Below are 22,988 nucleotides of genomic sequence, written 5' to 3'. Positions count from 1 at the left end.
GGGGACCTGCCCAACATTCAGGGCTGAAACAGAAGGGGTAAAGTCCAAGGTGAGGTTGGAAAGGTGGGCACAATCCAGCTAAACGAGAGTAACAGATGCTGTGCTATGGATTTGTCTTCTAACCTAGAGGCAATGAGTGAAGGTGAGGGGTTATGAAGAATTAGGGAAGGGGTTTTAGGAAATGCACTCTGAAGGTAACATAGGCAATGAAATCAGAGGCTGGGAAACTAGCTCAGGGTCCATGGTACTAGTTCAGATGACAAAAAGTAAAGGCCCGTGCTAACACAGTGGCAGCAAGGATGGAGGAGAAAAACCAATGTTGAGAGACAGTTTGGATGAAGCCTGACTGACGGCACATAGAAGGGAAAATCAGGGTGAATCAAAGGTTTCTCACTTGCCTGGGTAGACAGTGTCTTAATTTGTAAGATTAAAAAAATAAAGATGTTAAAGCAGGTATCTGGGGCTCAAGTTAAACTTAGGCATGTTGGGCTTGTTGTGCCTATTATCCAAGTGATGAGGTGCAGAAGGCAACTGGATAGATGTAACACATTTGACAATGCTGTGAGCTGTTCCAATGTAAGTAATATTGCTTGAATCCAGTTACATAATTTCAGTATGTGTATTAACTCTCACAAGGCCACTAGGGAAATTACTATAGTATACATGGTCTATTTAATGGTACTCCAAGGGCTTCAAAGAATAAAGACATCTTTCACTTCTTTACCGGATTTTCTTGCTTAACGGAAATCATTTAACTACCTACAGCATCATTTCTATAGTGAGCTACCTCTGATGGCTTGTAGCTTCTTGCTCACGTTCATGTGGCTGGCGTCTGGACTGGATTAAAGAGAACTACCATGCAGATGGAGACGGAGGACAGTATTCTGGAACCTTTCTCCCTCCAACCTTACTGCCTATTGTATTTTTCTATATGCATTCTTACTTCCAGCTGCCATGGGGTCATCAAGCTTTAGCTTAAATCAAATGTCCTCTGGCTCCAGGTCCCATGATGAAAAATTTATGGAGTCCTGGACACATTACAAGTTTTACAGCTTTACAGCTGAAATCCTTCAGGTCCTCCTGACCTACTGAAGGAAAAAATATGTTTTATTTTATTGTGATTCCCAAATGTTCTTCTAGTGTGTACATTTTTCCAGCAGAATGTGCATGTAGCTTCCAGCAATGTGTTTTATATTACCTTGAAGAGTAGGGAAGCTCTGATAGAAGGAAACAACTTAGTTTTCTTGCCAGTGCAAAAGAAAACAGAACTTGCCATTGGAAAGCATGATGAGTTGACCAAGTCTGTGGATAATCGGTTTGTTTTTCTCTTTTATTGAGGATAGCCTATATAAGTCAATGACTGTATCCAAACTATTTTAAAAACAATCTATAGCCACCAACTTATGATACATTGGCTTCTTAGGTGGGGTAATTTTATTAATTATATAACAAAGATTGTATTAATTATATAATAAAGATTTCCTATGACCTTAAAATATCATATGTTCTCATAAAGTCCAGGATGCAGCTAGCTCAACACCCTCAGATTAAACATTTCCTGGGTGACAAACAGGCTTTCCAAACATATGTCAGAACCTAAAGTCTCTCTCTGCTCAGGAAATTATAAGTAACATCAGTTTGGACGTGGCTTGAAAAGGAAGTATCTAAATTGGGCTCACCTTGACAATGAAATCTGCTGTGAGTGGTCCAGCCATTCTCAGTATCTCTTTGTCTGGAAATTTCTGGAAGTCCACACTAGAATTGTCCACAAGAAAAGTTCCTGTGGAGCTGAGACTGTTTTCACCTTTAGCCCCCTGGAGGGTTTTGGTTTCCAGATCTACATAATCAAACACATGAAGATGAGAGAAAGATGTTCCTGGGGCAACCACAGGCAAGCACATTTCATGCAACAATGTTTAGAGCTAGGTAAGGGAGACACATCATTCTTTATATGACTGACAAAATTGAAACTGTGATATCAACAAAATATATAGGTACTGCTGAGTCATATAGGAATTTATGCTGCAATTGAAATTATTTTAAAAGTCATTAGCCAGGCATTCAAGGGTTCCTGTCAAAAAAATCTTTGACTCTCCAGATGACATTATTTGGGCACCCTACTTTACTGCAACCCTATTCTTTTGAGTAAACCAATTCTCATACATCTCTTTTTGACTACAATCTTGATGACCCTCAGCCTAGGATACTCTTCAGTTTTCTTTTTGCTCTACAAGATTCAGGGTGTATCTCTGAGTTGCCTCAGTACCTGTATGACTTTATATTAGTGCATTAACCTGTGTTTATACTTTCTGGTTACTTACTGCACTGATGCTATTGCTCAAAATGAAGAAACAATAGTCACATAAGAACAGGAGCTATCATTTTCAGTATTCTCTCTTTAAAATTCATTTTGATACTTAGTTTAGCTTTATGCAAATATAAGATATTTCATAAGTGCTTAAGATAGAAAAAAAAAACCTTTATTGCTGGAGCATTCAAATCCAGATTTGGCCAGTGACAAAGCCTATGAAGCATATTTTGTTGTAGAAAATCAGAGCATGCTGGGGATGATGGTAATTATGATGTGTGATTCAGAGAAGACTAAGTTCTCATGCCACTGAGGAGTGATTTAGAACAACTGTCTGTTGTGTTGCATGAAGAAAGATGGATGTACTAAGGCTAATGGTTTCCAAAACTCGACAAGAACATTTGGTTTTGGCAAAGATTCTTCAGCAGAAAAATGGGAGTGCTTGGGTGGGGCTCTGGGCTAAAACAATTTTAAGGTCTGTGGAGGCACTCAAGTACCTAGATACTTGTATTACATTATTGTAGAGGTGGTCTACTTGTAGTTCTCTACTGCAAGGAATATCAACAGCTGGAAAATCTTGGTCTTCAATTAAATGCCCAGTGACTCTCAGATGAAGTCTGTGGAGCCCTTCTTCTAGAGTAAGCCAGACTTCATTCCCTTTCCTCAGAACAGAGGGGATCCCACCGAAGAATATAGGGCACATCAAGGGAATATTGGAGGGAGGAAATCACAGTTGTTGTCATAGGGGAAAGCAACTGCACTAAATCTCCTTACTCTAGCCTTCATTCCTCAAACTGCCTCACAGGCACTTGTAGAAATATTTCTAGGACATCAATTAACTTAGTTTTAGAAAAATCTTGCAGTTGTAGGCCTGATCTGAGCTTCTAATTCCATTTTATCAAGAGGCTTACAGCTGTCCTTCTCAAGGTACATCTAATTAAAGATGAGCCAAGGGGGCAGACTAGATCGCCTCATCTTATTCTGCTTTGGACCAAAATATTTAAGGTTGATTTTGCACTATACCAGCTTCTGGAATGAAGGGCAAAAGAGCTACAAGAGAAGCAGGGTATCCTTTACTCCCACATTCATTTTGCTGAATTATATTTCAAATACAAAAAAAGAACACACAAGGAAAAATGATTTAGTTATACATATGCTACCAATAGTATGTTCGTTGGGAGAGAAAAGCAGATTCCAGTTTGCTTTTCATCAAATCTTTAGGATAATTAAATCAGACAAGGCCAATTCTTCAGCTTCTTTGTGATCACATAATTAGGAAATCTAGGAGACTAATACATTTATAAAAATAAATTTCCACGGCCGGGCGTGGTGGCTCAAGCCTGTAATCCCAGCACTTTGGGAGGCCGAGACGGGCGGATCACGAGGTCAGGAGATCGAGACCATCCTGGCTAACATGGTGAAACCCCGTCTCTACTAAAAAACACAAAAAACTAGCCGGGCAAGGTGGCGGGCACCTGTAGTCCCAGCTATGCGGGAGGCTGAGGCAGGAGAATGGTGTAAACCTGGGAGGCGGAGCTTGCAGTGAGCTAAGATCCCACCAGTGCACTCCAGCCTGGGCAACAGAGCAAGACTCCGTCTCAAAAAAAAAAAAAAAAATTCCCCTTAAATCTATTCCTATGGGTTCTTTCTTCTGCAATGAAGAGTCAGTCCCCCACTTGGTGATGACATTGGCCTGAATATTTTATTCCAGTATCTGTTACTGCTCACAAAAGTACTGCTTTTGAGTGGGGTTGTTACATTAGAAGTTAGCCCTCTCCAATTCTCAAATGGGGAAAAATGAATCATTTGAATGGTAATAATACACACACATACATTATCTTTTCACATGTGAACACCATATTTTACAGGGTTGTTCAGGATTAGAAACAAACTTGAATACATAGAAGGTGACTTATCAGCATTTTTTGGTTTTGCCTGAACTGTACCTTACTTATTCTTTTACTTCACATGGCCTTTCAAATCCCACCTCTTCCATGAAATGTATTTATTTTTAGTTTTAGAAAGACTACTGTAGGCGATCTTGACCTTTATGGGCTTCAATTTGTCTTCCTCTTGTTTGCCTTTTTAGCATGATTTCATTCATAATCCAATTACTAAAAAATAATGTTTGCTATCTAAATTGGTTTCACAGACATTTGTGTGGGAGGGGAGAAAGGACAGATGATAGATGGCCTTGTGGAAACCCAGGAACAATCACAGTGGAGGAGATCAGAAATGCTCAAGGAACCAACTGAAGTGAAGTCTTTCAGTGAAATTGAATTTTACAGAAAATGCTATCATATCCCCTCTCATCCTTTTCTTTGTTTATAGCCTATAATTTTCTTCCTGTAATTTACAGCTCTGTATCTAAACAACACTAAATAATAAGAAATAGGTGGCTCTGTACTGCTGCCTTGGCATGATTGAAGATCAATTTTTGCACAAATCCTGGAGGGGCCATGCTGCCATTTGATCTTTGGGGTTATGATTACCATTTAATCCTGAATCCCAGTAGCTTTCTTTAAGATATGAGGGCCCTGAATTTTTCTTTAATACATGGGATGCTTAATTACACCATGATGGTTTTCTTTAAATGCTACAGTGTTAAGGTTGTTTGGTGTTTCTATGTTCCTCTGGATTGATGAAGTAATGAAACATGAAAGTAGGTAGAAAAAGAGAATGAATGAAGAAGAGAGAAGGAGGTTAGAAGAAAGAAGAAAAAAGGAGAGGGAAGGCAAAAAAGATTGAGATTGGAAAGGAAGAAGAGAGGGAATGAGATATAATACTCACAAGAGCATAAACATGCGCTTAACCCATGAACAACCCATTGGGAGCATCTATTTTGTATTTTTCAGGATGACTGTGGTTAAAGATAATTACCACAGGGCTTTCTGCCATCTCATCAGGCAGCTAAAAGATAAACAGAAGCACTCAAAATATCATATTATGATAGAGTAGAAAGATGTGTATTCTTGTGTTTTAATCTTTTCTGGGAACACAAAATAAATAATAATGACTACAATTCCCAATTCCCAAAGGAAAACAACGGAGTTACTTACACAAGTGATCAGGACCTTTTAAGACAAGGCGAACATGTCTGCTTCCATAGGGAATCGCAACCACAGCGTCATCCGCTAGAGAGAGACAAAGCGAAATCTTAAAGCACGTCACTTGACACAAAATTACTGATCGCCTTCTAAATAAAGGCACTGACTTACATACCTTAAAAATTACGGTTTTTTAAAGTGTTTGAAATGTGAAGGCCATTATTTAGGAATCAACATTTTCACTTTCCTCAAAATAAAATATGCCAAAGATGCTAGTCACTAGTTAACTCCTGGAGGATGTGGCCTTTTAAAACATAGGAATTTTGATATACTGAAAAATTAGTTTGCGAGTTTTCATTTTTGATTTTAAAATCTGGTCTTATATGATCAAAAACACTTGTGCTGAATTAAAACATAAAAATAAAGTCTAATGTTCAAAGGATGAATTTATTACATCAAAATCTGGACTTCTCTCCAGCAGAGTATCTTGGATGAGTAGAACAGATAAGAGAAAGGGAAGATATATTTGTATACTCTGAACACCCCAGGGGCAGAAATCATGCCTTGTAGTTCTTAAATATCCTTCACAATATCTATCCCTAAAACTATATGTAGTGCGTACCCCACAAATGTTTCTTAACATTTCTCTACACACACTCTATTTAAAAATATTTTTTTAGAAATTGACTGAACCACAGATCACTTTATAATGGATTTCTTTTCATATATATATATATATATATATTTTTTTTTTTTTTTTTTTTTTTTTTGAGGTGTCCCGCTCTGTTGCCCAGGCTGGAGTGCAGTGGTACCATCTTGGCTCAATGCAACCTCTGCTTCCCGGGTTCAAGCAATTCTTCTGCCTCAGCCTCCCAAGTATCTAGGATTACAGGTACCTACCACCACACCTGGCTAATTTTTGTATTTTTAGTAGAGATGGGGTTTCACCATGTTGGCCAGGCTGGTCTCGAACTCCTGACCTCATGATCTGCCCACCTCAGCCTCCCAAAGTGCTGGGATTACAGGCGTGAGCCACCGCGCCAGGCCCTTATTATTATTATTATTCTTTTGAGATAGGGTCTCGCTTTGTCACCCAGACTGGAGTGCAGTGGCGTGATCACAGCTCACTGCAGCCTCAGCTTGCCGGGCTCAAGAGATCCTCCTACTTCAGCACCCCAAGTAGCTGGGACTACAGGTGCACACCACTATGCCTAGATAATTTTTGTAATTTTGTAGAGATGTGGTTTTGCCATGTTGCCTAGGCTTTTCTTGAACTCCTGAACTCATGAGATCCACCTGCCTTGGCCTCCCAAAGTGCTGGGATTGCACAGGTAAGCCACTGCACCTGACCTGTTCAGACATTTTTTTTAATAGTGTACATAATTATCCTATCATTGGAAGGATTTAGGTTAAATAAGAGAATCCCAATTCTTACTCAACTTCTCTGAACCTTAATATTATCATCCTATCTTTAGGAGAATTTAGTTTAAATTAGTGAATCTCAGAAGTTACCTGACTTCTCTGATCTTAAGTTTCCTCAGTTGTAAAACAGGGAAAACAAAACTTGCCTTATACTATTGTTGTTACTAGATATAAATATAGACATGAATCTAGATATATGGATGTATAGCCTGGAACACAGTAAGTAATCTGTAAACATTATTTTCCTCCCTCTACTCCAAATCTCTTAAAGGACAGGGACTGAAAAACTACTTTTTATTGCGTTTCAACTCTCCAAAGCCCCTAGCACATTACCTGTTGAATGAGAAAGAAGAATCATATTCTCCCAATTCCTTCCTCAGAGAGGTTATATTATCAAGTTCTCTACAAAGTTGAATATTCCACTCATGCTAAAATCTTATAGCTGTTTTTAATGGCATATGTTGTTGAAATTCAGAGAGCTAAGAGTTTGTGGTATATAAGAACAACAACAGAAAAAAAGTGTAACAGGAACATAGAAAAGGAACAACAACAACAAAATGTTAGGAATAGGCCTACAGAGCTTTTTTTGTTTGTTTGTTTTTTGAGATGGAGTCTCACTTTGTTATCCAGGCTGGAGTGCAGTGGCTTGATTGCGATTTTGACTCACTGCAACCTCTGCCCCCTGGGTTCAAGTGATTCTCCTGCCTCAGCCTCAAGTAGCTGGGATTACAGACTCCTGCCACCGCACCCGGCTAATTTTTGTATTTTTAGTAGAGATGGGGTTTCACCATCTTGGCCAGGCTGGTCTTGAACTCCTGATCTCATGATCCACCTACCTCAGCCTCCCAAAGTGCTGGGATTACTGGAATGAGCCACCCCACCCGGCCAAGACTGGGCCTACAGAGCTTTAAATGCCTTGCATAAAGACATGACATTTTAAGTTTGCAAAAGAAACTCAAAGCAGTTAAAACAATGGCACTTTCTAGAAATAGAAAGTCTTTGTTTACCCACAGGTCAAATAAAGTGCAAGTAAAAGGAAAGCTTTCTGTTTGGCCCTGCCATGCTCAGCAGCAGTCTTGTGACCCACACACACTCATGCAGCCTCTCTCTTGCTCTGCTGGGAAGTGACTCGCATTCCATACAGTGGAACATTAATATCCTAACTTTTGGCTGATGCTGTAATATCTGTATGTTCCCTAAAGAAGATAGGGTGTGGTAGCATTTGCATGCTCCCCAAAAAGAGAAGAACCTCCCAGAAAGTTGTTGAGGAAGAGGGTATATGGAGAAAGTAGACCAGGTGAAAGAGTATTTTCTGATGCCCCTTGCACTCACCTAGTCAAAGAGAAATGAAGCAACTCAGGCTGGTACAAACTAGCAGTTGGCAGCACATGGCACTGAAGTAGGAAGAGCCACAGCCTTCTCTTATATATTATTCTGAAAAGGGCTGATGGACCCCTGGCAAGTCATTAAACGATCTGCAAATTCATTACTTTATTCCACAAATATTTTTTGAGGGTCTTTTAGTGTCAGGCTCCATGCTAGGTACTAGGGTTTCAGCGACGAAGATAAACAAAGCACTAGCCCCACAAGATGGTCCTGAAAAAGGGATCTAAGATAAAACATGGGGGAAATACAAAATACTACACCCCACAGATGAAATTCCCGAAGCACATTCATTCATTTTTTAGGAGCCCTGCACCAAAGAAACCCATTTCACTCTATCTAACCCAGTGTATACCTAAGATGTTTATGCATAAAAACTTTTTCTTATGTGTGTCATCTGTTAAAATCAGCTGATATATCTTAGAACATACTTTAGGTAACAATACTCTTACTTTAACAAAAAACAAAATAGGAAAAACAATTAAAAATTTCATTTTCTGCATGTTCATAAAAAGCCACTTTTGAGTTGTTTATGTATTAATAATGGTCTCACTTGCTGATAAATCCTCAAGGATTTGGGATGGGTTGGAAGACGCATCTACTTGGCACAACATTAGAATGCTGTGCACAGAGTGGTGTTTACGATTTCTCAGGATGTGAGAGCAATCTGTTTGCAACACCTGCCTCCTTGGTGATTAATGCCATTAGCATAGCTGGCGAGGCAGGGGCCGCATCCTCTCCCACCGTGCTGCACATTCCTCTGGGTGCCCTTTCCTACAAAGGCGCGCTGTTCTAGGATCGAGTGCATCTGCCCTAATCTATTCTGGCTTTGTTGACTGAACCATGATGCCAGTCTTCAGGACATATTTCTAGCTTATTAATCAACAATTCTAAATGATCTGCTCCAGATACCAGATAATTCCTTTCTCCATTCAACGGACAAACTTTCCATGGGAATCATAAATTCTATCATTTCATAGATATGGGTTACAAATGTCTTTTCTCAAGAAAATTGTTCCCAAGATTTGTACGTCAGAGAATTCTTTAAAAATTATCTATCTATATGTATATCACACAACTTTCTATACAGAACATTTTATATCCGTTTTAAAATCTTGTCATATGTGGATGTTCTGTGTAATAGACAGCTGTATCAGAGGAAGGTGATGAGGATAATATTTTGAAAAGACAGAATTTCCTATTCTGATATCTGAGTTTATCTTATTTTTAGATACATTGATAAGTTCATGTTTTTAAAGACTCTTCCCTCTGTGCCTATGGAGCTGATACTAAATTTTATTTTATTTTTAAAAATGAAAGAGCCATTTAAAAATACAATTGACTACATATAAAAATAGTTTCCCAATCTTGAGGAGATTTAAATGGTATATTTTACATCTTCATGACAGTTTTATTACTCTTAAAATACATCCAACAAAACAAGAAGTTGAGCATCTGAGGCTTTCAATTTTCTCCCTGGTTTATCTGTAATTGCACAATAGAAGATATATACTGGACAGGCCAAACAAGATGCCCTCCTCATTCCCATCTGGAGAATTTCATCCTTCTATTTGCCTAGGCCAGAAACCTTGGAGGCATCCTATACTTCATCTTTATATCTAATCAGTTAAAAAGTTCTGTTGTCAAAATACCCTATTTCATTGATTCCAAGAGGGACAACTTTTCATGCTTTAACGTATATGAAATCAGAATACATCTCACAATCAGTAGTATCTTATATTCTCACTCAGACAATAATCCTGACATAGATACCTTTGCCTGCAGAGGTGATAACATCAAAACAGCCAGTATCAGACTCACAAAATGAGTGTCAGCTGCTTGGGAGAAACTTCTAAGACAGTATTGGAACACATTCAACCTCTAGGAATCAAATGGCTGTGGAGGTTGAGGGGAGATGAAGAATTAGAGGTGCTTAACTACATTGCCACAGAAGGAGTCAAAAGCTGGCTAGCTCTGTGTAACTGCAGAGTGGAATTGAGAGCCCAGCACCAAGACTTCTGCTTCTGACAAAGATGAACTAACAGGAACTAGATTTAATATTCTGCCTAAAACAATTAAAAAGTCAGATGAAACCATGGTTTTTAAGTTAGTGAACATCAGGCAAACAAGGGCAGCAATTCTGTACACTCAGGAAACAAATCAGATAAGGCCCAACATTGCCTCAGCTCACTGCCTTCATAGAGTTCCCAGGCTACAGCTTTGGAAGTAGGAAGGCTGGTAGAGCTCAGTAGATTCCCTGAATTGAGGAGACAAAGCCAAGAGTCCAAGGAGACCAAAACAGTTAGAATTTCTGGGACAAAGTAACAGAAAGGAGAGAGCTATACAGAAAGCCAACTCTGGAGACCCAAGAGGGTTTCCTTAAAGTAGCCAGCAGCATAGCAATCAATACATAAGTGTGAGGAAATTACCTGGCCTGGGGTAAGAACTACACAAAAGAATTATAGAGAAGAGTACATGGTGCTCATACAGGGCTGAGAATAGTATCTTATCCCATCAGCCAAAGTGACAAACTTTGTAAGTCATGGAACATTGAGTAGTATACTCAGAAAGGTCCTGCCTCAGTAAAAGGGTGCAATTAGCTCTAGACCAAACATGGCTTTGGTCCTGTCTACCACATTTTAAGATCCCAAAGGTTCAAACTGATTTCAGTAACTTAACTGCTCCCAGAACACAGCTCAAGGATATTTATAGAAATAAAAAAAATATCTAGTACTCAAAAAAGTAAAATTTGTAATGTCTGGCATCCAGTCAAAAAATACGAGGCATGTAAAGAAACAAAAAAAAATACAGCACATATTAAAGTGAAAAATCAATCAATCCAAACACAGAATGGACATTAAAATAGTTACTATAATGGTATTCCATATGTTCATAAGGTCACATACTGAAAAATAAATCTCCAGATCCAGAAAATTTCACTGGGGCATGGTACCAACCACTTAAAGAAGAAATAACATCAATTCTATACAGTCTCTTACTTCTCAACTCATCATTTGAGGCCATTTTGTGCTAATACTAACACCAAACAAATACATAAAAGAAAACGATAGACCAGTATCTCTCATGAACACAGATAAAAAGCCTCAGCAAAATACTGCCGAATCAAACCAGAAATCTATATAAAGAATAATACAGCATAACCAAGTACAGTTTATCCCAGAAATGCAAAGTTGGTTATTTAAAAACCAATTAATGTAATTCATCACAATAACAGTCTAAAGAAAAACCACGATTTTGTCAGTTGAGGTAAAAGAGAATTTAATAAAATTCATCATCCCTTCATGATAATAACTTCCAGCAAACCAGGAAAGGAAGGGAACTTCCTCAACCTGATAAAGGGCATTTATAAAAACCTACAGCTAACATCATACTCAATGGTGAGAAACTGAACGCTTTCCTCTTAAGATTGGGAATAAGATAAGGATCTCCATTGTCATCATTCCTATTCACTATTGTATTGCATGCGTAGCCAGTACAATAAGACTACAAAAAAAAAAAAAAAAAAAAAGAGTGGCTTACAAATTGAAAAGAGGCAAAACCACTCTTATTTGCAAACAACATGATTGTTTATTGAGAAAATCCCAGTCATCTACCAAAAAACTCAGAGGTATTGAGTGAGTTTATCAAGTTTACATAATACATGGCTAACACACAAAAAATCAACCATATTTCTATGAACCAGCAATATATAATTGGAAATGGAAACAAAGAATACAACGCCAAGCCAAGCACAGTAACTCCTGCAGTCCCAGGTACTTGGGAGGCTGAGGCAGGTAGATCACTTGAGCTGAGTGTGGGTCTGTAGTGTGCTGTCATTACATCTGTGAATAGCCACTGAACTTCAGTCTGAGCAACATAGTGAAACCCCACCTCTAATTTTAAAAAAGAGAATATAATGGCATTTGCAATAGTTACAAAAAAATACAGCAGGTGTAAATCTAACTAAAGTATATGCGATCTTCATGCTGAAAGCTAATAAAGGCTAATCAAAGAGATAAAACAAGACCTAAATAAACAGAGACATAAAATTCTCATACCTTACAGATTGAGTGACTTAACATGGTAAAGATGCCAATTCCTACCCCTTCCAAATCAATCTGTAGAATTAACACAACAAAATCCCAGCAAGACTTTTTGTAGATATGGATAAGCAGGTAGTAAAATTTATATGGAAAGGCAAAGACTCAGAATAGAATAGCCAAAATGAATTTGAAAACAAGAATAAAGTTGGAGAAATCACACTACCTCATTTTAAGATTTACCTTAAAGCCACAGTAATAAAAAAAAATGGAGTACTGATGAAGGGACAGACACATATCAGAATACAGTCCAGAAACAGACCCACACGGAAATGGCAATAGATTTTTGACAAGGTTTAAATACAATTCAAAAGAGAAAAGGTTGTCTTTTCAACAAATGGTACTGGAAGAATTGGGCATCTATATGAAAAAAATTTCAACCTACCTGTCAAACTTACACCTTATACTAAAAATAACTGAAAATAGGTCACTGATCTAAAGGTGAAATGTATTTCTGCAAGAAAACATAAGAGAAAATCTTTGCGTCCTGGTCTTAGGCAAGAAGTTCTTAGACATGACATTAAAAGTACGAGCCATAAAAGAAAAAAATGATAGCCTGGTCTTCATCTAAATAAAAAGCTTTTGCTCTGTGAAAGATAACCTTAAGCAATTTTGAAGAAAAAAGCTATGATGGAGAAAATACTTCCAATTCAAATATCCCACAAAGGACTTATACCTAGAAAACATGTAAAGAACTCCCAAAACTCAACAAGAGAAAGTCAAGCAACACATTTTTAAAAAATGAGCAAAAGACTTGAAACGACATTATGCAAAAGATGAACAAAGCACACCATGGTAAGCAGACTAATGTATCCCTCTCTCCTGCTAAGTAAGTCCTTAAATCTGTGAATGTGTGATATTATGTGGGCAGGGGAAATTAAGATTGCTAATCAGCTGACCTTAAAATTAAGTGATTATCCTGGATGATCTGAGTGGACTCAGTGTAATCACAAACATTCTTTAATATACAAGAGGCAGGCAGAAGAGGAAGCTTGAGTCAGAGAGAGAGCTGAAGATGCTACGCTACTGGCTTTGAAGATGCCAAAGAATGTGCATAGGCTCCAGGAGCAGGAAAATCAAAATTGAAGAAAAAGAAATTCTCCCTGAATGCTTCCAGAGCTGAATTCTGCAAATACCTTGTTTTTAGCCCACTGAAACCTATTTCAGTTTTCTGACGCCCCCAGAACCATAAAATAATAAATTTGTGTTGCTTTAAATCACTTAGTCTGTGGTAATTAGTTACAGCATCAATTGCAAGCTAATGAAACATGAAAAGATGTGAGCATTATTAGCCGTTAGGAATATGCAAATAAAAACAAGTATGAGATACCACTACTCACTGATAAGAATGGCTAAAATATAAAATGCTGGCCAGGTGCCATGGCTCACACCTGCAATCCCAACACTTTGGGAGGTTAAGGTGGGCAGATCACTTGAGGCCATGAGTTTGAGACCAGCCTGGCCAACACGGCAAAACCCCCTCTCTACTAAAAACACAAAAATTAGCCAGGTGTGGTGGTGCACACCTGTAATCCCAGCTACTCAGGGAGGCTGAAGTGGGAGGATCACCTGAGTCCAGGAGGTCAAGGCTGCAATGAGCTGAACTGTGATTGTGCCACTGCACTGAAGCCTCAGAGACAGAGTGAGACCCTGTTTCAAAGAAAGAGAGAGAGAGAGAGAGAGAGAGAGAGAGAGAGAGAGAGAGAAAGAAAAGAAAGAAAGAGAAAGAAAGAAAGAGAGAGAGAGAGAAAGAGAGAGAGAGAAAGAAAAGAAAGGAAAGAAAGGAAGGAGGGAAGGAGGGAAGGAAATAAATAAATAACTACAGGTGCAGTGTATCTAGAATTGGATCACTTCTCATCATTGCCACAGCTACTGGTACAGTCCAAGTCACTGTCATCTGTGGCCTGGCTTAGTGTAACATCTTTCCAACTACAGTCTATTCTCAGTATAGCAGAAATCTGATCAATTCATTCCTCTGTTCAAAATCCTCCAACGACTTCCCATTTCATTCAGACTTACAAAACCCCACAATATCTGTGCCGTTCTTCCCCCTGCCTCACATCATTTTCTCTAGCCTTTTTGAAACTCATCTCATTTTAGTCACACTGGCTTCTTTGTTCTTCCTGAAATATATCCCAAATATATCCTAGAATTTTCTTCTCCCTGACTTTTGCATGGTGACCTCTTTTCACTTCCCTTAGATCCTTGTTCAAATGCCATGTTATCAGTGAGTCCTTTCTTTATTAACATACTGAAAATTGCAGCTCCCCTGCATCACTCGTGGTTGGCAGCCTATACCCATTTCCTGTTCTCCTGCTCTGGTTTGTTTTTTCCATGGCTCCTATGAAGATAAATGGATTTTGTCTGTTTTGTTCTGTGCTGTGTTTCCAGCACCTAGAACAGTTCCTCAGCACATAGCAGGTGCCCATTAAATATGTGCTGTTGAATGAATATATCCTTGAGTGGCTTGTGAGGATAGCCTGAAGCATCCAGGGGCAAGTGGAAATTTCTTTAATGTTTTGTGCTTTCTTTAAAAAATCCATATGTATTTTGTACTTTATAGCATAGAGGCCTGTGTTTTATTATAAGCGTACTTTACCTCAAAATCTTTGAGGTAGAATGATAGTCCAAGAATATGTTTACCCATAGCCATCACACATCAGTATAAGCCACAGTCTGAGAGCATATTTTTAAGTATTAAAAGCTTAAACTAGGCCGGGCGCGGTGGCTCACGCCTGTAATCCCAGCACTTTGGGAGGCCGAGGCGGGTGGATCACAAGGTCAGGAGATCGAGACCATGGTGAAACCCCGTCTCTACTAAAAATACAAAAAATTAGCCGGGCGCGGTGGCAGGCGCCTGTAGTCCCAGCTACTCAGGAGGCTGAGGCAGGAGAATGGCGTAAACCCGGGGGGCGGAGCTTGCAGTGAGCTGAGATCCGGCCACTGCACTCCAGCCTGGGCCACAGAGCGAGACTCCGCCTCAAAAAAAACAAAAAACAAAAAACAAAAAACAAAAACCAAAAAAGCTTAAACTTAATTTTATCTTGATATAAATTAGTTAAGTGACCTCACCATGCAAGGAAGGTACAGAGACAGCTTTAGGATCTCCAGGTGATTTCAAAACATACAGATACAGATAAGAACTCCGCAAAGCTGGAAATATCAAATTGATAGCAAATAGGCTGGCTCTAGCCCTAAGAATATTCTGAGTATACTTGGAAAATACATAATATAGTATAAGTCAATACATCTTGTGAGAAGTGAGCCTTTAAATTTCAAGAATCAAAAGCAAGGTAATGTTAGCTATATTTGACTATTTTTGTTGGGCTGGGGGAGTTGGGAAGTAACTAGGAAAAATGAAACGGCTGAGTGCTACCAGTGGGCAGTCTTTTCCTTTAAGAAAGGAGAAAGAGTACTTTGATCTTGCTCTATTTCCATTGTCTGTATTTGTATTGGGCAACTGTAATGTCTTTTAATAAAAAGATGATTTTTTAAAAATTCACCAGCAAATGGCAGCCATTTGATAAACTATTCCTACTTCTCTTTATCCTTCTGGCACTTTCTACCATGGTCTTTCTCCACTCTCCTGTTTTTGCTTTGTTCCTCTGAGGCCTGATAACATACGGGGGAAAAAAACTTGGATATAAGTTCAGAAAGAAAATGAGTTCAATGTGGGGAATCTGAGTGCCAGAAGTTTGAAGAGAGCATGTGGCGAGCTGACGGTGCTTTTTGGCAGAAGACAGGGGAGAGATCTGGCAGGACTCCTCCAGGCATGGAGAACTGCTCACCTGGCCACTCCACTGGGCCCTGCAGAGCAGCCTCATATTCCCTGCCAGTGGGTCGCCTCACAGTCCGTAAATATAAGATGGAAGATTCTTCTAGGGTGGAGAAAACATAAGTGAGGCAGTTTGTTCAGCATCTGCTATAGATTGTGGTGAGATGCATGCATATGCTGGGCTTTATTGATATCAATCATTTTGTCATGAGGCATCATCAGTGCTAAGGTAAATGAATCAATTGCATTTTGCCGTTATGTATAATCATCAGGTTGTGTATCATATAATTCACCCACTGCTGGTCTTGAATAGGGCACTTTTCATTGAGGTATTTATTTGTAGACTTGGAGATTATATAGGGCTCTCAATTTGCTTCAGTTTGTTCCTTCGGAGCTTCTCCATCATTGTTTTGCGATTCAGGCCCCAGAGGTTACCCATCCCTCCCAAACAGTACGGTAAGAGGAATGTCTATCTGAGCATAGTAGTCTAGCTCCTCTATGAGAACAAGAAGGTATGGACATGAGAATAAAGAAGCATCTTTACCATTAAAAACATGCTCCCAGGACACTATACAGCCATTACTGCACACATGCATGACATTCCCTTTTGTACCTAACAGTAATTCCTAGATTCCTAGATAATGAAAACTGATTCAGATACAAGACAGAAATAATTAGAGAGATTTTAATTCTTCTAGCATTCTTGAAGAGTTCTTAAGAGTGATCTTTCAAACATAACTCTTTCCTAACATCCAACCATGATTTACAAGAGAATTATGCCTCTATCCATTTCTGGTTTCCATCTTCTAACTTTAGAAATTTTTCATCTTATAGAAGAAGCTACCAACAGACATGACCAAAGAAAAATCTTGCCTAAATGTATTATATCAATGTCTAAGTTATCTCATTCTTTAAATCTATTTTATTTTATTTATTTTTGCAGAATTACATTTTCCGCTGCTTCCAATGGAGTTAGAATGTACAGAGTTCCCTAAACTGGTATCTCCAATTTTTCATGTGTTTAGTAGTCCCCGTTCTTTCTTTCTGCCCCCTCTTTTTACCTCGAGGCTAATCCTTTGGCAAGCTGCCTTTTAAGGCTTCTGAGAATATTTCTCCACTGCATACCAGAATAACTGCATCTGCCTTTCTTCCTTGACCTGTAAGTCCATTTAAAGCAACAAACTCCCCATATGTCAATTGTTTTCCTCCAGCTAGTCAACAAGTAAAGATAACAAAACACATTCAGTAAAGATATTCATTCTCATTTCCCAAGTCAGAGAGACATGTGGAAAGAAATACTCAATCAGGGATCTACTGAAGGATTCTGCATAGTAGCGAAATCTGGAGACAATATGCCAAGCAATGCCAAAATAATTCTAAAAATGCATGTCCTTAATACAAGGGTTGTCTTATTTCTATCTGTATCTGCTGCAGTGCCTAGAACAGTGCTTGTCACAGAGGACTGTGCATCATAAAATGTCTCAGATTAATGACTCCGTTTTTGGCTTAGGTACCATGAGAACTTGTACCATCTATCCTAGCAGGACCTGACTGGGTAGACATCTGGGGCACCTTCCCTTGATCCATCTATCTGCTTTGCAAATGTCCCGCCACGGAGACTATCGGCAGGGCTGTGACCAGTCCAGAGGAACAAGTAAGTGCTTAGGCTCTGGAATCAGACTCTGAGCTCAAATCTTGGCTCCATTACAACTGTGTGACTCTGTGTAAGTCCCAAAATCTAGCTAAGCTTCAGTTATCTCATCCATAACATGGGGATTAATAGTACTTTGCTCATGAGGTTGTTATAACAATTACAGAGGATGATTGTGTGAAGTTCTCAGTGAGTACATGTATAATAAGCACACTTTTTTTTTTTTGTTAGTATTGAGATATCAGGACACAAAGGTCAATAAAAAACTTCATATAGCCTGGGTGCAGTGGCTTGTGCCTGTAATCTCTCACTTTGGGAGGCTGAGACGGGTGGATCGCTTGAGGTCAGGAGTTCAAGACTAGCCTGGCCAACATGACGAAACCCTGTCTGTACTAAAAATACAAAAATTAGCTGGGTGTGGTGGCATGTGCCTGTAATTCCAGCTACTTGCAAGGTTGAGGCAGGAGAATCGCTTGAACGCGGGAAGCAGAGGTTGCAGTGAGCTGAGATCGCCCCATTGCACTCCAGCCTGGGCAACAGCATGAGAGACCTGCTCTCAAAAAAAAAAAAAAAAAAAAAAAAAAAAAAAAAACACACACACAAAACCCAAAAACCAAAAAAACCAAAAAACCAAAACTTCACGTAATCACTGCCCTACATTAATTCTGAAAGAACTTGTTTTAGTACTGACCAAAGGCCACCTTGTAAATGAAGGTCATGTGACTTCACAGTGACAGGAGTGAATTTGTGTTATCTTCCCACTCTCCCTGCTATCTTCCACCAGGCATATCACACTATACATCATGCAGGAGCTGGGATACAGTCTGTCCTCATGTTGGACAGCAAAGCTCATGTTTACACAGAGAGTATTTGTAGCCCCATGTCTGGCTCACTCCTGATGTGCCTCAGAAGGACAGGTTTCCTCTTTGGAACTGCAGCTGGTAACCTGACTTGTCCCACCTAAGCTAATTCACATGCCCAAGCATGAGGCCTTCTACACTTTCAGGTTCATCATCATTTTGGTGGATGTGTTGTTCCCTGGCTGTTTAGTGGGGCCAGACCTAAGCCAGGGGAGGATAAATTAACAAGTCCAAAGGTCACCCATCTCTGTGTGTCTTACATTTGGTTGCGGAGAGCTGGGATTTATACTGCCCTCGGACCAGCCGGCAGGTGGACCCATCTCCGTTGCAGACCCCACAGTTATCTTCCTTGACGGTGCTTCCCAGCTGGTGATCGCAGCCAACGATCTAACAAGAAAGAGAGATGTGTAATTCAACCAAGCACCTACCGATGGCAGAATCCACTACGAGGCCAATCACCACAAAACAACCCTCCCTTCATCCCTGAGGGGCCTAAAACATACTTCCCATGAAGGGGATGGAATTCAACCAGAATTTGAATCAAGCTAAGAAAGAAAAAAAGGTAGCATGGGTAAAGATGTTTTCAAAGTTCAGATATACAAATAGAAAGAAGGGTAAAAGAAAGAGAATGAGAGAGAATAGGGAGCAGGGTAGGGAATGATGGGAAGAAAGTAAGAGAAACAAGAAGATCCTGAATTACTGATGTTTTGGGCCTAATTCAAGAATAACTCCTACGTTAATAATTACGATTCGCCCAAATGACAAAAACTACAACCAAGAGGTAATGGTAGCAGGAAACATTTTATAAATGATCTCCACGTTCCACATGGTTCCTTAGAATGTAAGCTGCATAAGGGTGGGTGATTTGTATCTTGGGCTAATTAATGTATTCCAAGCAATGAGAACAGTGCTTAGTCAATTGTAGGCCCTCAAAAAATATTTGCTGAGTGATAATGAAAATACTTCCTTTTCTAGCTAGCACTCCAGCTTAAAAAAGAGAAGAGAATCAGCAAACAGATACAAACTTAGTGTGTGTATGCGTGAGGAAGAGGAGGGTTGCATGAAGGGCAGCAGGGATGAACACCACTAAGACCCTGTCATTTGCCTTATCCTGTCCTGTACCAGGCACAGTACAAATATCTCATTCATTCTCAAAAGAGCCATGCAAGTAAGATATCTCCATTCTATATGGAGATGAATGAATCTTACCCGAGGTCATGAATCTTACCCAAGGTCACTTAGCTAATAAGCAGTCAAGTTCTAAAGACTTCTAGTGAAACATTTACACCTGGTCCAAATCAGGCTTAACAACATCACAGGCTTTTATAAAGTATGTGGGCAATGCCACTTGTGTCTTTCCTCTTTACTTTCCAATATCTGAGTTTTAGAAATTCAAATCCAAATTATGCCAGGTTATATGGCTTATAGTTCTAGTTAGATCAAATATAGAAAGATTTATTCCATTCCCAAACTATTTCAATTACTCTGTTTGACAAAATAAAATGATAATGGTAGTGACAACTGAAGGGACTTATGGCTTCTCTTCATAAAGTCCCCACAGTTCTTCTTGCCTTTCAAAAATCTGCTTGTTAATATGACCAGAGGCTTGAGGCTTTTCTTTTTTATTCCTTTTATTAATAATTGCAAACACATGTTTAGGCAAAGGTTTAAAAACATAATCATTTAATATTGTGTTATATATGTACTCTATTTTTAAAATGTGGTAATGTGTATTTTTTCATTAATAGCAAATGAACATCTTTTAAAAACAGATGAAAAGCAACAACTCCTTCAATAACTGTACATTTTTTTAAGTGTAAAGATGTCAGGAAAACATGGTGCTGAGTTCTAAAGTCAGGGACAAAGGCAGATGGGCTCTATCCCTGTGGGTTTACCGTAGCTGAGGAGCAGTTCACCTCAATCTATTCAGAGGCTGCAGTGAGGCCACTTCAGAAAGCAACCAAATTTCATCCCTGCAGTGCCAAGCATGTGCTGGCATAAGACTGCTTTGGTGTATTTCTACGTAACTGCAGTAAAATTATTTTCAAAATTCATATCTATAGATGGGTCCACCCATGAGCGGATCACTTCTGTATTCACTCTTATGTTTTTAGTACAGTGTCAAATGGGATTACAGAAGTACTTTATAAAAGAATTCATTTAACTGTTTAGGCAGCATTTATTGAGGACCTGCTATGGGCCAGGCACTGTGCTAGCAGCAACATTCAATGGTGAATTTCAGCATCTATGGGTCCACTCTCATGAGACTTTACAGTCTAGTGGCAGAGGGAGATAGTGCTCAAATCATCACACGCAAAAAGCATAAAATGATAATCATGATAAAAGCTATAAAACACAGACACATGGCACTCTGAGAGCATAAAATTTGGATAACTCAATTTGGTTAGGGAGGCAAGAGAAGATTTCCCTTAGGAAGAGACTTTTTTGAGCTGAGATGTGAAGTCAGAGTTAACAACGGAAGAGAGGTGTCACATGAGGTTCACTGTGTCCTTTAGAAATGGCTGGATACTAGCTAATTGGAGAGGAAGCAAAAACCAAAGTTGGCCAAAAAAAAAAAAAAAAAAAAAAAAAAAAAAAACCAGAAAACTGATAACCTAATTGCCTTAGAAGGACCGAATTCTTTGAGAAAGCATGGCAGTTTTAATTTAGGCAATATTCAAAGCATTATTGACTTTACTGTTGTTGTGGTTGCTGGGATTAAAGAGGACTTAATCTGACAAGGTCCTTCGCTATGTGGAAGGCAGTGGGCACATGTACATATACATGTACATATACATGCAGTGGGCACAGAAATTTCCACTCTCAGGCATCCCAAATCTAACTGGATTTACTCCTCAAACTATAGGAATTTCAGGTTTCTCAAAGGATTTAAGTTTCTCCGGAAAATTTTTAATGGATTCTGATACCTCTAATGGAGCCAAAGGAGATAATCATGAAAATCTCTCTCTAAGTCTAAAGATTTCTTATGGCTCCAAAACCATTTTCAGTAACGAACAATTCAGCTTCACAGATCCAAAGTAACAGTAATATTAGAAATAGCTAAATAGGAGGTGACACACTTTAAGACTAACTTGGCTAGACGCCTGACTTAGCACTCTTAGTGTGGGTTTATGGACCCCAGGATATGAACCAAGTCAGTTTTAAATGGGCTTTGTTTAGCTTCAGAATTTAAAAGACAAACATCTCCCTGACACAATTGTTTTTTTTTCTTCCTTTTCTCTGTTATTGATTCCTCTTCAAGATGCCAAAATCTTCTAACTCAATTATTTTTAAAATGTGGAATACTTGATATCAGATAAAATGTTCTTACTTTGGTCCAAGTGGAAAATTGTTTGTAGAGATATCAGGATAATCATACTTGACATATCTTAATCTGTTGATTTTGAATAACTGTTAGATTAATTAAAATTAGTTGTTACTTTAAGACCTACTATTAATAACAGAGAGAAAAATAAATAGAAATACAAAAATGGGCTTAACTGGCCCTCTGTGCACGTGCTATTATTTTTTGTCTAGGATACTCTTTCCCTAGTCTTTATTTGGCAAACTCCTATTCATCCTTCAAATCCCAAATTAGGTGTCTCCTCAAGAAAGCCTGTCCAGATTCCAGAGGTAACTGCCTTATTGCTGTATGTTTCCATAGTCATTTCTTCCTACTTCCATGTGACAGAGGTTTCTGGTTGTCATCCAATATTCATCTTCTCTTATTTTTCTTGTACTGGAGCCCAATTTTATCTTGGTTAGCATTATATGCAGTTAAAAGAATACATTTCTCATTCGTCATGAGACCAAATCATAATTACTGAAATAAAAGTGGAAGTGTTGTGTGAGGCTTCTCGGAAAGCTACTTAAAAGAAGCTGACTTAGCTGGGGAATGCCTTTTCCGCCCTCCCCCTTCCTACCTTCCTGCTGGCTCCAGCAGCCATCTTGGAAATGAGACAATCTTGAGAATGGAAGCCTTGTACTCAGAATGGCAGAGCAGAAAGAGAGAAAGATCCTGTTTCCTGAACCACACTTGGACTGATTACATCTTTTTTTGTGAGAGAATAAATTTTTTATGTGTCTAAGCCACTATTATTATTATTTTTTTTCATGTATACCCAATTCAAATTGTTATATAACTTATATTGAGTTTACTCTATTAACATGTCTATCTCTACACAACATCCTGGGCCACCTGAGAACCTGTGTTTTATTAATCTTGACATTTCTGCTGCTCAGCCCAGTATCAGACATTTGAGATACACAATAAATGCTGCTGAATCAATGAAACACATAATGGTTTGCTAATAGCTCCAATGTAGTTTGCAGATAGGCGGCCTTAGACTGCAGCCATTGACATACAAGTCTGCAAAAATGTGTGCATGCATGTGTGTAGGCATGTATATGTACATGTGTTTTTAACCGTTCACACAAAGAAA

General features: G+C 38.9%; 1 protein-coding gene across 1 annotated transcript in view; it reads right to left on the bottom strand.

The window, feature by feature from the left end:
• Positions 1–22,988, bottom strand: part of ADAMTSL1 (ADAMTS like 1) — a 440,698-nt gene that overhangs the window by 254,367 nt on the left and 163,343 nt on the right. The window contains exons 5-7 of the mRNA XM_030920098.1: positions 18,807–18,933; positions 5,368–5,442; positions 1,680–1,837 (exon numbers count right to left, since the gene is read on the bottom strand). Of these exons, the coding sequence (XP_030775958.1) occupies positions 1,680–1,837; positions 5,368–5,442; positions 18,807–18,933 (360 nt within the window). The remainder of the gene's footprint in view (positions 1–1,679; positions 1,838–5,367; positions 5,443–18,806; positions 18,934–22,988) is intronic.

This window comes from Rhinopithecus roxellana, chromosome 16 (assembly GCF_007565055.1).
Source record: "Rhinopithecus roxellana isolate Shanxi Qingling chromosome 16, ASM756505v1, whole genome shotgun sequence".
In the NCBI taxonomy this organism is placed as follows: Eukaryota; Metazoa; Chordata; class Mammalia; order Primates; family Cercopithecidae; genus Rhinopithecus; species Rhinopithecus roxellana.
This window is presented reverse-complemented; position numbering and strand designations above follow the sequence as displayed.